Here is a 14370-nt window from a genome sequence, read left to right as displayed (position 1 = left end):
AAAGACTGTAGCTCCTTCAGTAACTGCAGACTAGGCCCCGTATTAGAACCTGCCACCTGCAAGGCACCAAGGCCCTGTATCTAGCCCCCATCTCTGCTGAAAATCCTACCTAATGTCCAGGGAACCCCCAGTGCCTATACTTGAATCCCAGCCATCTGCAGTCAGATGCCAGATCTCCTGGTGCCTGATGTCCAGTGATGGCAACGAGTTGGAGGTTACTTCTCAGTCTTCTGTGCCGCTAGGGGCTGATGTCCATCACTCTTTTTATTAAGACTTCAGAAGGGTCCCACTCCTTCAGTGTGGTGACACAGATCTTAGGAAAACCATCTCTTTGTTCCATATTTACTAACAAGGCTCAGACTGGGTGTGCTCTTGTCCGATTGGCAGAGCAAACCCATCAGGGACTCTGCTCAGATCTGTCAGCTAATACGCAAATGGAAAAGCAGAGGCCAACTAATTATAAAAGCATTGGTGATTCAAGCAGCAAATAAAGGATTTGGAGTCAAGAAGGAACGCTTTCCCTAGATTGCAATAGAAGTATGGATAATTTCTTTTAGAATTAAATAGGTATAGCTAGATCATAAGTTTCCTGTGTTTAAAAGGAGGAGGGGGTCTGTCAGTGGTTCCCTCTTTGACCTCCCAGGGCACTTGCATAGACCTGTCTTCACGCTCTATCCTGCTGTATTACAGTTACCTTTTGTGGGTCTCTGTCTACCTAGCCTTGGAATTCCTCCAAAATGTGTTTAGTTAATTATGTTCTGTAAACGTGGACTGACGCCTGCTTTGTACTCCGAGTCAGTGTGAGATCTGGGGTACTAACAAAGTGGGGTAGGGACGGACTCCGCCTAATCAGCATCCCGGGGTGATAGGACTTGCGGCCTGCTTTTGGAACTGAGTTGACTAGATCCTTAGGTTTTTATCGTGGCCTCTTCTCTGTGTTTCTGGAATACAATGTTATTTCATCCTGAAAATAGAGTTGTTGTGGAGGGAGAGGGACCTGAGTAAAACCAAGAGAAAATAAGGTTTGAGGCCATGATAAGAAGCGAGAGTCTGGTCAGAGAAACAGAAGGCGCGGAGGTAAGGCACGTTCAGAAAGAATCGACAGCCGTGTGGGACAGGGAGGTGGGAGGGCGAGGACCCGGCTCAGAGGCTTCCCTAACCACTCCTCTTGCTCTTGTCTTTCATCTTAAAGGAAAAGCTGTTTTTCTTGCAAGAGATAAGCATCACCTCTCAGACATCTGCCATCTGATCCGCCATGATGTGCCCTACCTGTTCCAGAAGTATGTGAAGGAGTCACACGGCAAAGATATCCGGGTGGTGGTGGTCGGGGGCCGGGTGATAGGCTCTATGCTTCGCTGCTCCACGGACGGCCGGATGCAGAGCAACTGCTCTCTCGGTAAGGTCGAAAAGCTCACACTCCGTTTCTCCGTGAGGGACTTTTCATTAGGATGCTTGCACCCATTCAGTAAATGTCGATCGATCCCTCCTATCTTGTCAAGTCCTCTGCGAGGCACCAGGATCACAGATAAGAATGAGAAACAAGCCCTGTCCTGTCACAGCAAGCAGCCCAGGAAAGGGACAGACGGGTGTAGGTGCCGTGACGGAGGTCAGGCCTGGGTGTCAGGCCACTGAGACCGAACCCTGACTCGTAGGCGTTGGGCCTCAGCAGTCCGGTGTAAAGCAGGGAGCGGCATGGGGATCCGTGTTTGAGAAGAGCCGACACGTGGGTGCAGGAGGGATTGAAGGCATGAGGCATCCGGAAGACTCTCAGTCGCTCTGGCGAGGGGATGAGCGCGTACGGTAGGGCAGCGGCAGAAGGCAGAGCATACCTGCTTTTGCGTCGTTAACTGAAGGCTGTGTTTTTCTTACGTGTATGATAGAAGCTGCAGTTCATGTTCGGATCAGATGCGTAAGTCCATCCCGTGAGCCGGGGTTAACCTCGTGTTCTGTTCCGGGGAATGGAGCTGTTGCAGGAGGGATAGACATTCTTGTCCCCGTCACAGAAGGTTATTGTCACCCTCATTGAATGAGCGTGTATGTTGTTAATATGAAAACAAATGCCCACGGTTATATCCTAAATGGCCCTGTGAGTGTCCCGAGGCTAGTGACTAATAAAGAGGCTGAGACACAGTTCGGTCCTTCCTTCACCAACACCGGTCGAGCAGTCGCCGCGAGCGGACTCGATCGAGTGCGACTAACGGGAGAGTCCCTGCCCTGGGACAGCTTACCGTCCCGCAGAGGACAAGACGCGAAAGCAGATCAACTCTTTTATAGCCTTTGCCTTGTACATTCTAACAGGTGGAGAAGGGACAGTGTTAAGGTGAAGGCATTAGTTGTTGGACCTGAGAATACAGGTCTTAAGTCTTTCCAAGGAGACTCTTATCCTGAGGTCTTAGCTCTGTCGTGGCTAAGGGCAGGCAGACGCTCTGTCTTTGGCATACGATTTTGTCTCATAAGCCTTTCCATCTCCCTCTTAGTAAAACATAATGTTAATTTTTTTTTTACAGATTTATTTATTTGGGGGGGGGTGCAGAGGGAGAGAGAGAGTCCCAAACAGACTCTGGGCTGAGCATGGAGCCTGACACGGGGCTCAGTCCCACGACCCTGAGATCATGACCTGAGCTGAAATCAAGAGTCAGACACTTAACCGACTGAGTCTCCCAGGTGCCCCAACACAATGTTAATTTTGCTTTTTCTGTACAAAAGGAATCCATTCTCATGTAGAAAATTTGGAAAACATAGCAAAGTCCTAATGAAAAAGATGTTTATCATTAAAAAATATTTATCATTAATCCCACCCTTTAAAGACAGGCATTGTTAACATTTCTGTATTGTCCTTTCCAGCAGTACCTTTTTGCACGGTTGTGGTCATGCTGCACAGTCTTAAATCCTTCCAGGTATTTTTCCATGGGATCACCAGCTCTCTACGAGCATTATTATTCATGATTGTAAAATATGCTGCTTTCCTCTCTTGTGAGATATTTGTAGTTTTTCATTTACTTATCAACAAATGTTTAGGGAGTGCCTATTATGTCCCAGGATTTTGATTGTTGGGTATCTTAAATAACCCTGCCATCAACATCTTTGTGCATAAAGCTTTTTTCCATTACATAAGATTATTTCCTTAGTGGTAGGTCAGAGGAAATAAACATTTTAAAAACTCTCAGATAAGAAATGACCCTATTGTTTTTCCAAAGGGCGTCCTGATTTCCAAGCAGATCTTCTGTCAGTACTAAGAATACCTGTCACCCTGCCCCTCCTCAGCATTGCCTGTCTCTTCTTTGAAGGGTCCTTGTGTCCTTGGTGTCTGATGTCACCATTATGTCACTGTGCTTTCCCCACAGGTGGTGTGGGCGTCATGTGCCCGCTGACAGAACAAGGCAAACAGTTGGCTATCCAGGTGTCCAACATCCTGGGCATGGACTTCTGTGGCATCGATCTCCTCATCATGGACGACGGCTCCTTCGTGGTGTGTGAGGCAAACGCCAACGTCGGCTTCCTAGCCTTCGACCAGGCGTGCAATTTAGATGTGGGTGGCATCATCGCGGACTACACCATGTCCTTGCTGCCCAATAGGCAGACTGGCAAGATGGCTGTCCTCCCAGGACTGTCCAGTCCCAGGGAGAAGAAAGAGCCAGATGGCTGCGCTTCAGCTCAGGGAGTTGCAGAGAGCGTCTACGCCATCAATAATGGGTCTACCTCTAGTGAGAGTGAGCCTGAACTGGGAGAGATCCGGGATTCCTCAGTGAGCACGATGGGGGGCCCGCCCCCCATGCTGCCAGAACCCGGCTACAACATTAACAACAGGATTGCTTCAGAATTAAAACTTAAGTGAATTCCTGCTTTTTGGCAGCATTTAAACCAAATCCTACCGCTTCCCTATAGTTTTGAGTGAATAAAATCTGGACTAATGTGATTTCATTTGCACAGAAACTAGGAATCCCATCTGGGCACTCAGCATTCTTCTAACGATGATTTAAGCAAACGGCTTAGCTTTGTGGTTTTTACAGAGACTAATTATAAAAACACTCACCAAGAGCAACATCCCGACCGATCGACTCGAGACCGATGTCTGCTGCGGGCACTTGGGTACCACGGCTGACGTTTAAGTCGCTGACTGCGTGCTGCTGCCTCTGGCTGTTACCAGCAGAGCCCGTGAACGCAGCTCCCGGCAGGAGGCACCGCCGGATGGAGGCGGGTGCAGAAGAGATGGATCGCGACTGCAGTTACGTGCTCTTCCATACGCGCGTGTGTGGGATGCTGGGAGAATACACAGTTCAGTCTCTGCTCCCCGTCAATCACCATCTTGGCCATATTTCTCTGACACTCAGGATATGGTGTTTAAGGGGGCTTCCTCATTAGCATTTTCGATGAAGCACTTTGTAGAAAGTTTGAGATGGAACGTTATTTGACTTCACTGGTTGGCAGATAGATACCCTGCTGGGGCTTTCTACAAATTGCTTTGCCACTCCGAACTTACAGACCCTGCTTCAACTAATGCCAGCCCCAGCAGCCTCTTGCACCTTTGCTGCCTTTGGCCTCAGCTGGAAATGCACTTCAGTGAGCTAGTGGCCACACACTTTATTTCTTATGCGTGCACTAGAATCGAACGCCATGAACTTTCTTGTCAGTGGACTCTGTTCATTTGTCATCCAGAAGCCGGTGGGTTTTTATCATAGAAAGCTACTGGAAGATAATCGTTTTCCCCCTTCTCTCCTAAAACTTTGTGTACTGCTTCGCTGTAGAAAGTTTTCTTGTATGTGCTGGTGTTGTGGGCCTGTTGGGTAGATAGAGCCATTGGAAACACACTATCTCATCCCCTCGACATTCTAGTCCTAGCCAGGCTCCAGAGACCTGTCCTTACCCACTTTTTCCAAACTGGGGAGACTCAGGAATTACTCATTGCACATTCAGAGGGGGTGGGGTTGGATAACGTAGAAAGGACACCAAGTGCTTTTCATTTTAACTCTTTAAGCAGTAGATGACGATCCTTCTCTTGGGTGAGATCATGGAGATGGCGTTTAATGAAGTATAATGAGAAGGAGCAAGGCTCCCTTTTTAACCAAATACACTAAAACGTGAGCACTCAAGAGTTACCATAATCTCTGTTACTTCCTTGGGAGACCACACTCTTGAGCTGGGATGTTGTATGTGCCGAGAACAGATAGGATTCCTCTTAGGAATTATCTCTGAAGCCATGCAAGGCAAGAGGCCTCACAGCCTTATAGTCAGACTTCAGTTTTCACGCCACCCTCCCCGGGGGTGGTCCCAAGCTTCATCACCTATTTTATTTATCAGATTTACCTTCTAACGCTCTTTGGCTGTTTAAAAAAAATGATCCCTCAAAACATCAATCTACCCATAAAGGACAACAGTGAGGAAGCTTTACAAGTGGACAGTTTCCAAGGAAGGCTCTAGAAACAGTGTGAGTTAAGGTCAGCTTCACTGGACTAAACACGCATCTTCCCAGCTGACTAGTTTGAAGGCAGCAGCACCCGTCCGGGTGCTTCAATTCCTGTGCTCACTCCGCTGCCGGCGTAAGATGTGCACACAGTCAAAACTATTACATTCTTCACGACACATTTAAATAGAAATTGGCTTTTAAAATATTGTGGCTAAAAGCACATCTCACCAAGTAACACTTAGACAATTGAAAAACGTTTGGCTCCACGTACTGGAGATACTGCACTAGACAACTGTAGTTTAAATGCAGCCAACACAGGGTGCATGCCACTCCGTTGTCACTCTAGTGATGTGTCTTGTACAGTTGACAAATGATTATACTTCACCTTTACGCAGCTTAGGACATTTACCTTATCTCTACCACTCAGGGTGGGTTTAGAAGGATAGTTCTCGGTCTGTTCTTGTTGGAATTGTCCAAATGCTTTCTACATAAACATCTGAACCGAGTAATGACCTTCTGGAAGCTGCATTCACACATTCCCACTGTTCAGTGGGAGCCCAGTCTCCCCACTTTATCCAAAAGGACACTAACAGGCCCTGTCCCGAGCAGAGCAGCTAGAGGATGCTTCCAGATTTGTCAGAGGGCCCGTCTTCCAGCTGCTAGTGACATCTATAGTCATTAGCACCATTGCTTGAAATCTAGCCCAGCCTGGAAGCAGAGAAAGCCGGATCACAGCTCCCGTCTCCCCGCCCTGCCACCCCCCTGGATTTCCCATACCCGCTGTGGGCCCTGTGAGCCTTGGTCATGGGTCTAGGCTACACTCATTACAGCTGCCTGCAAGGCCTGCTGGAAGGAACATGGGACACACAGCCAGTTCCTGGTTCTGGCTCTCCCCTTAAAGAGCCGACAACCTTGCACAATCAGGTAGGCTCTGCTTCTCGTTTTTCCATTCTTCCAATAGGGGACATGCCTGTTTACCTCTTGAGGGTGCTTTGAGGTTGAAGTGAGCTCATTAATGAGACTGTGCGTCACGTGGGAGGTGGTGGAAGAATTCCTCCCACATCTGGTTTTGTAAGTTTCTCATCACCCCTCCTCTGAGGGAGTCGAGGAAGAAAGAGGCCACGAATTCTTGGCATTAGCACACCAACAGTGGTAGGGGGCCTGAAAAGGGACGCAGCTTCTCAGAGGCCTTACCGCCTGAAGGAGTGAGGCTCTCAGTGTACACACACAGCCTTCTGGATGTATCGTGTATAATCTGAAACTCCTGACTCCTGTATCAACCAACAGTCTTCCTTGTGTTACAGAAATTGCAGCATCTGTGTACAGTCTTCCCATTACCTGATAGTAGCATCTTGAAACTGGTTAAAACTTGAATGCCAATAGCTCCGTCACTCAGAATATATATGATTCTGCACTTGGGAAAAATGTCTTCATGCTATCTGTCTGATTGCTGAGCGGTACGGGTTTGCGAGAATGTGGATTTGGGGCTTTAGGTCTTTAACGTCTGATAAAACAGTGTAAGTGGATTATAAGCTCTTACTATCACCATTGCAGACTCATCGCTCCCAGCTAAGGGGATTCCATGACAACTGGGGATGGGGCAAGGAGGAAAGGGAAGGAGAAAGGTCTTGGATAGTTTTATGCTGTTTCAGGGGAAGAAATACATTGGGATTTGGAATTCCAGGGGAAGGAAGAACAAATGGCTCTTCTGGGGGTTGTTTAGATGGAAGAATCATGCACACGTATGCATTAGAGGTGGGGATCTTTGACGCTCTTCTGTATAAAGAAAATAAATCCCACGGATTCTCCTCGGTCTTGGGGAAGTGGGGGAGACATGGCTCGGTGCTTCCTTAGGTCCTGATGGAAGCTGGTCTTGATGCAAGTGGAGGGGAGATGGAGGCGGCTTGCAGGGGGTTCCAGGGTCCCCTAGGTAACCTCTGGCTTTTCTGCAGAATGTCCTGTGCGGGCAGGCCTGGAGCCACAGTGCTCCGAGGGGGGGTCTAAGGAGCCACGTTGGAGTGAATCCAAAGCCAGTAGAACGGGGCACCGCAGCTTACCTCCCTTGCAGCTGCAGGTGAGGCTTCTGTTCGCTGTCAGTCTGTGCAGATGTCTGGGGACGAGCCCTGACAACAGCCGTCTTTGTCACTGTCCCTGAAGCTCGTGTCCTTCCATCTGCTGCTACAGCCTAATAGCTAAGGCTTGTGCTGTTTCTGACTTTCTCTGAGACTCGAGATCAGATCATGACTTTAAAATGCTTTTACCTGGAAGACCCCCTCTCCTCCCATCTCAGGAATATGTTGTCGGAATCCTTCCTGAAAACTACATTATGCTTCCATTCCAAGTCTCTGGCCAGACCCTGCAGCCCTTCCTTCTAAAGCACACAGCTGAGTATGACAGCTTGATGTTCCTTCCAGCTTTTCAGCGTCCTTCTCCCGGTGTGGCTCCCGTGGCACTCCCTTGGGCCCTGTGCTGGCGTCCTCCCCCAACCCCCCTACCCCCGTTTGGTAGTCTCACTGTGCCATTTCATGTTCACTGTGGCTCCGAGGCAACACTGAGAAAGTCACCCACCAAGCCAGATTTTTTTTTTAAAGATCTTATTTATTTGAGAGAGATCGAGAGAGCGCACGAGCAGCGGGGTGGGCAGAGGGAGAGAGAGAAGCCGACTGCCCGCTGAGCAGAGACCCTGGGATCAGGATCTGAGCCGAAGGCAGACGCTTAACCGACTGAGCCACTCCGGTGCCCCATCAAGCCAGATTCGAGGACATGGGAATAACAGCCCTCCGGACATGAATTCAGTCCCCCATTTTACAGACGGATCTGAATCCCAGGGGCCACGGTCACAGCTAGTCAGCCGCAGAGCTGGGACACCGGCAGTCCGATTCCCCGTTCTGGTTTAGCACCCTGCCAGAGCTGGCTGTTCTTCCCTAGTGCTCAGCACTTGCTGTCATCCTGGACTCCCGCCTGCCCTTTCCCCCGCTGAGCCTCTGCTCTGGATCCCCATGGCGTGGATGTGCCAGCTCTGAAGGCTTCACCTCTTGGACGGCTTAAATGAGAGCCCTAGAGGCGTATGTGAGATTTCTATGGTGCAAGCTGGCATATGGCCTGCGCCTTCAGACCCTCCAAGACCATTCAGCCCCACCTCACACCATCAGTGATGGATGAGGGGGGAAGGCCCCTGCTGGGCTGGCTGAAGGCTCCCTTGGTCCCAACTTGGCTGGCGTTTCCCCACTGCGGAATGTCTTGGATGTGTGGAGGCCTTTGTGGGCCTCTGTGGAGGTCAAGGGCTCGAAGGTCCCAAACTTCTTCCATCGGGCACTCCTGCAGGGGGTCCTGATGGATGCACGTGTTCCAGCTGCAAAGAGCCACAAAGTCAAAAGTGTCCTCCCACTTGGTTCCACAGCACATTCACCTGTGGCCAGCCACTAGGCCAGATTCTTCCCTCTTGAGGCCCCTATGTCAGCCGGGGCCCGTGTAGGCCTTGAGACCCAGGCACGTCTGGTAACTGGGCCTTTGGATGTCTGTGATCTCTAAGGAGCTGACATTTTGGCAGCCAGACTTCTACCTCATTTTCAGTAATGATGGGGTCTCCTCCCTGCAGTCCATCAATGACACGAAGCTCAGTTCTCTCTCCGATTCCCACACACAACGAAATTCAAATGCGCCAGTGCGTGTGGGTGTGTGTGTGTTTTCAATGACGTGGGAGCTAACGGAAGACATTACGGCAATGCAGACGTGGTACCCCCTTTGTAAAGTGTTCTTTGGATATACCACCAAGGAACCCATCCCCTTCTACCCCACACGTACCCGTCTCCCTACTTGGGATAAACCAAATCCACTTCGCGATCTCCCCTTCTCCAGCGGGTGGCTTAGTAAAGGCATTTTCCTAAACAAAGATGGCTCCCTCAAGAGGAACTCTAGCGTCATCTCTCAAGGGGATACATTTTTCACCCGCACGACGCTACCCAGGCATCACAAACAACCAGAGTCCCCACCGTCAGGGTCTTCGCGCTCTGTGGAAGGCAGCGCGGGCTCCCGTCAGTCGTGCCAGTTTGAGTCAGACATCCTCGGTGCCAATCCCACCTCCATAACCTAGAGCTCGTGTGTCCTCGGGAGAGTCACTGAATCTTGCCAAACCTTCGTTTCTCTACCTATGAATGTGATTATTTAATAAACAGTCGTGAATGTGAAGCACTGAGCCACATGCCTCGCTTTCCGCAGCCTCCTCCCCACTGTCAGCCACAAGCAGCTCCTGCCCGTGGTCGTGGCTCCGTGCCAAGGGAGGGGAGCAGGCAGACAGCGGCTTCACGGCTGGGAGGCCGAGGAGGGCTGGCGGCTGCTCGTGCATGCCATGGTCTGGGCTTCACAGTAGGAACGTTCCGTCCGTCCTTGAGATCCTAGGATGCCGGATAGTGTGAGATCTAGAGGTCTTGGCTTAATGATGAATTTGAAGGAAAGGCTGCCTCGGACAACTGGGAGGCTGAAAGCTGGCGAGCAGCCTGACCTTGGGTGATTTAGCACCTGGTTTCTTCGGCTTTTCCTGTATGAGGTTTGCTGGCTTTGCATCAGATGGAAGGAAGAGGTGCCAGGGACTTGCATGGAATCTGTCAGACAGAGGGTGAGGGGAGTGCAGGAGGCCAGGGCTGCGCAGGGAGCTCTGAGAGCCCAGCAGCACCATCTGGACTTGGCGGGGCTGACAGCCCTGAGAGCAGAACGAAGCAGCCAGTCAAGGGGCTCATATTCCTGCTGTCCTGCGCCTGTCCTGAGGGAGGCTCCCAGCATCTCCTGTCTGGAAAGAAGGCTCATCTCCTGCGAGGGGGGCTGGGGCTCTCAGTCCCTCCGCAGGACCAACAGAGGTCTCTGGGAAGACGGGATTCGGCAGGTGGCTGGTTTGGTGTAGTCCCCCCCGGGAGGTGGTGCCCGCGTGCCACCGGGGTGCTGGAGCCCGCTCATGCTGGCCCAGGAGAGGGGATCAGCGTTTGCAGGAATTTAGTGAGCTGGCTCTGAAACACAGCCATCATTTAAAAAAAAATTAAAGTGATATCAACCTACAATGAAAGTATATTCCAAAAAATATATTAAAAACATAGGTAATAAGCACTCAAAACTCATCACTTCCCTATTATTTTACTACATTTTTCTGTTATGGATGCTCTCGGGGTTATGCTGTCGGATCCTCGAGGCGGACACGCCCTTTGACGAAAGGATGAAGGGCGTGCTGCTGTGCGTCTCTGCAAAGGCCACCGTTTGGTGACATCACGTTGGCGACTGGACATCAGCCCTGGTGGGATATGTGCTCCCCCAGAGATGGGCAGATGCCGCATATCACGTTTCTACCCTGGAGGGCTGGTTGTGACACGCCGACCAGCACACCACTGCTACCCGGTGACCGAGAAAGACATGGAGCTACGTGAGCACTGAAACCCCTCGTTCCGGGGAGGCTGGCCTGGGCGATGGATTTCTTGAAGCAGGTGTCCTGGTAGAATGTGCAGAACCGACCGAGAAAAATGCTAGAAAACGCTGCTTCTCCGCTTGTTTTGTCTTGCTTCTGTTTCCACACGTGAGACGTGTGTTTCGTTGGCTTCTCTGCTTCGGGAGTGATGTGTGAGTTCTGTCTCACTGCGGGCTGTACTTCGGCTCAGTTCCCCTTCAGGAAAGTGAATCGTTGCTTCCCCTGCCTAACTGGCAAACTGAAAATGTGCTGTGTACAAGGAATATATCTCAGCCAGGCGCTGAGAGAGCTCAGCGGTTTCTACAGCAATAACAGTGTTAACTTCTCCAACAGGGAAGAAATCATTTATAAATGATTGTTTTGCTGTCTTTGCTTTTTATTAAAATTATTACTGTGGAACAAGATGCTTTATGTGCCTTTGTTCGCCAAACTCTGCGCCTTTTGGTTGTTCTTTTTAAGTGAGGACCACATGCTGAAGCTACATTTTATTATTTTCATATCATAAAATGAGGGAAAAGCTTCACAGAAACTTCATCCTATTCACTCGCACACCAGCTGCATTCTGAAAAACCATAATTTTCCTTTCAAACGCAGAGTGTCGTCTGAATTGTAATATTGCCAGCTCTCAACTGTCAAGATGATGGAGGAAAATACTAATGCAGATGGTATGAGCCTGTCATGGGCCTGCTCCGTGAGCTCTCCTGGGCTGACATTTGAATTGAGATTCAAAGAGCAAGCGAGAGCTGGAAGCCATTAACAGTGGCTGTGCGGCACAGTAAGGGCCCCGGGGGACTGAGAGAGTCTGTGGACCCACCTGCAGAAGGCTCCCAGGTCAGGCCGAGACACCGGGACCTGTGTTTGCATGAAACTTCACAGGCCTTCCCGGGAACACTGGTAAGACCTTTAGCAAATCACTCTGGTCAGCACCAGGCCTGAGACCCTTGAACTAAGGCTGTTCCCCAATTTCTGAGGGTCAGGGAACCCAGCCCGAGGCTAGAGATTGGCAGAGGTAATGCTCGATTGCCGTTGCGATGATTTGGGGGATGCTACTGTCCTACCACTCACATGTCCTTCGACCCAAACACTGGGGAATGTGCCCTACGTCTCTTTTTATTCTTTTTATTATTTTTTAAAGATTTTAATTTATTTGACAGAGAGAGAGCACAAGCATGGGGGAGCAGCAGAGGGAGAGGGAGAAGCAGGCTCCCCACTGAGCAGGGAGCCCCATGTGGGCTCAATCCCAGGACCCCAGGATCACGATCTGAGCTGAAAGCAGATGCTTAACCAACTGAGCCACCCAGGCGCCCCTATTCTTTTCATTTTATATGAAAATCTTCAAATGACACAAAAGTAGAGAAAATAGTTTAGTAAACCACCAGATTATAAATTACCAAATTTTCTATTTTTACTGCATCTATGCATTTATTTTCTTTAAGCATTTAAAAAAAAATCCCATACACCACATCTTTTTCTCCCCTGCATTCTCCAAGAGCAAGCATCTTCTTTTTCTTTTCTTTCTTTCTTTTTTTTAAAGTAGGCTCCACACCCAGCATGGAGCCCAACGCAGGGCTTGAACTCACCACCCTGAGATCAAGACCTGAACTGAGATCAAGAGTCCGATGCTTCACCAACTGAGCCCCCCAGGCGCCCCAGCATGTATCTCTTTTTTAAAAGAGGACACTTCCTCATGCCTTTGCCACGTCTAAAAAAACGAACAATAATCCCTTGGTGCCGTCGACTTCCCATTCTGTCCGATTCCCGTAGCTGTCAACAAGAACTCCATCTGGCTGCTCTGCAGACCGGGGTGTTTGGTGGGGCCGGAGGTACATGGGAAAGGGTGGGGACTGTTTCCCCGCCCTCCTGACTTTGGCTCGGGCGGAAACCGTGCCCACAGCAGAGACACCACCGGAGGGGCACCCGCTGGCTCGGACACCTTCCCAAGCTGTCGGATCTCGGGACTGCCTCTCCTCAAGGAACAAGGCGACGAAGCCCCCCTTCTATTTCCCAGGCCTGCGGTCTTCCCCGGAGAGCCAGCCAGCCTCCGAGCCGCTGGCACTGCCCGCTGGCACGGCGGCACCCACTGTGCTGCTTCTCCTGGGGCTGTGTCCTTTCACTGCCGCAGTTTCCGCAATCGGGGAAGAGGCTTCTCCCCAGGGTTCGCTCTTTCACCAGTCACAGCTTTTCAGATCTCCCAAGAGCCGGGGCCTCTTCCTGTGTAGGAAAATTTTGGCTGCATTCCTCATGGGATACGTGACAGAACATCGGAGCCGCAGCACGTTGTGTCACCTCCAAGGGCACACCCCCGACGAGAGACACGGCGCCGCTGATGCCCCGCCTGCTCGGGGATTTTCTTTTGCTACAAAGGACACGGAGACAATCGGTGGAATCTGGAATGAGGTCTGTACTGTTTTCATCTGCGAGTGTCATGTCCATGTTAATTTCCTGATTTCGGTGACTGTACTGCGGAGCACACGTAAGAGCATGGCCTTGTTTTTAGAAAATACACTTTCAGTGTTGGGGGAAAAGGGGCGTCAGGTCTGCAACTTACTTTCCAATGGTTTGGAAAACAGTGAATATAAAGAGAAGAAAAAAGATAAAGCAAATGCGATAAAATGTTAACATTTGGGGAATCTGGTACAAGGGGATTTTTTTGCACGAACAGTCGGGAGAAATCTGAAATTATCTCAGCCCGCTCTGCTGGGTTCGCTCCCTTAATCTTTCGGTTTGGGGCCTTTCCTTGTCTCTCTTCTCTTCCGCAGGTGATCGCCTCTACTTCCCTGGTATTCATTACCATCTGCGTGATACTCTCAAATTTCTCTCTGGAACCTAGGCTTCTTTTCTTAATGTCCGATTACACGCCCTTTTCTTTTCTTTTCTTTTTAAAGATTTTATTTATTTATTCATTCGACAGAGATAGAGACAGCCAGCGAGAGAGGGAACACAAGCAGGGGGAGTGGGAGAGGAAGAAGCAGGCTCCCAGCGGAGGAGCCCGATGCAGGGCTCGATCCCAGGACTCTGGGATCACGCCCTGAGCTGAAGGCAGACGCCTAACCACTGAGCCACCCAGGTGCCCCTGCATGCCCTTTTCATCTCTCCTGGAGTGTCTCACCAGTCCCTCAAACTTCCCCTGCCCCAGTCCGAGCACGCTCTCCTCCCTTCACAGACCCTGTCCTCTTCCAGGACTCCTCGCCTGAGGGCACGATGCCAAAGGCTTGCTCAAACCAGAACAAGGTAAACCGTGACTCCAGTACTCTGGGCTGCTATCTCATTCTCCACGTCTGCTTTTGTTTCTTGTGGTGAAACTCGACTCTCGAACTAGGAATAGCCTTTGTCACTGCCTCGTTCATTAAGATGTTCTGGGGATCTACGATCCTTACAAAGGTTTGCAAGCAAAGCACAACAATTTTATGATATATAATCCCAGGTTTATAACCTGGTTGCAGTAGTAACCTTGTCCACATGCTTTTAAAGCCTGCTAGTGTTTAAGTGTTTGTTAGCTACTGAAACTCTATGTTTG

General features: G+C 50.1%; 1 protein-coding gene across 1 annotated transcript in view; it reads left to right on the top strand.

Moving 5' to 3' along the window:
- Nucleotides 1–11248, top strand: part of RIMKLA (ribosomal modification protein rimK like family member A) — a 35211-nt gene extending 23963 nt beyond the window's left edge. The window contains exons 4-5 of the mRNA XM_026498353.4: nt 1193–1396; nt 3345–11248. Coding sequence (XP_026354138.2) covers nt 1193–1396; nt 3345–3835 — 695 coding nt within the window. The 3' untranslated portion in view covers nt 3836–11248. The remainder of the gene's footprint in view (nt 1–1192; nt 1397–3344) is intronic.
- The last annotated feature ends 3122 nt before the right edge of the window (nt 11249–14370 follow it).

Source organism: Ursus arctos, unplaced genomic scaffold (genome assembly GCF_023065955.2).
Source record: "Ursus arctos isolate Adak ecotype North America unplaced genomic scaffold, UrsArc2.0 scaffold_12, whole genome shotgun sequence".
Classification (NCBI taxonomy): Eukaryota; Metazoa; Chordata; class Mammalia; order Carnivora; family Ursidae; genus Ursus; species Ursus arctos.
Note: the sequence above shows the minus strand (reverse complement) of the source record. Positions and strands in the feature narration are given on the sequence as shown.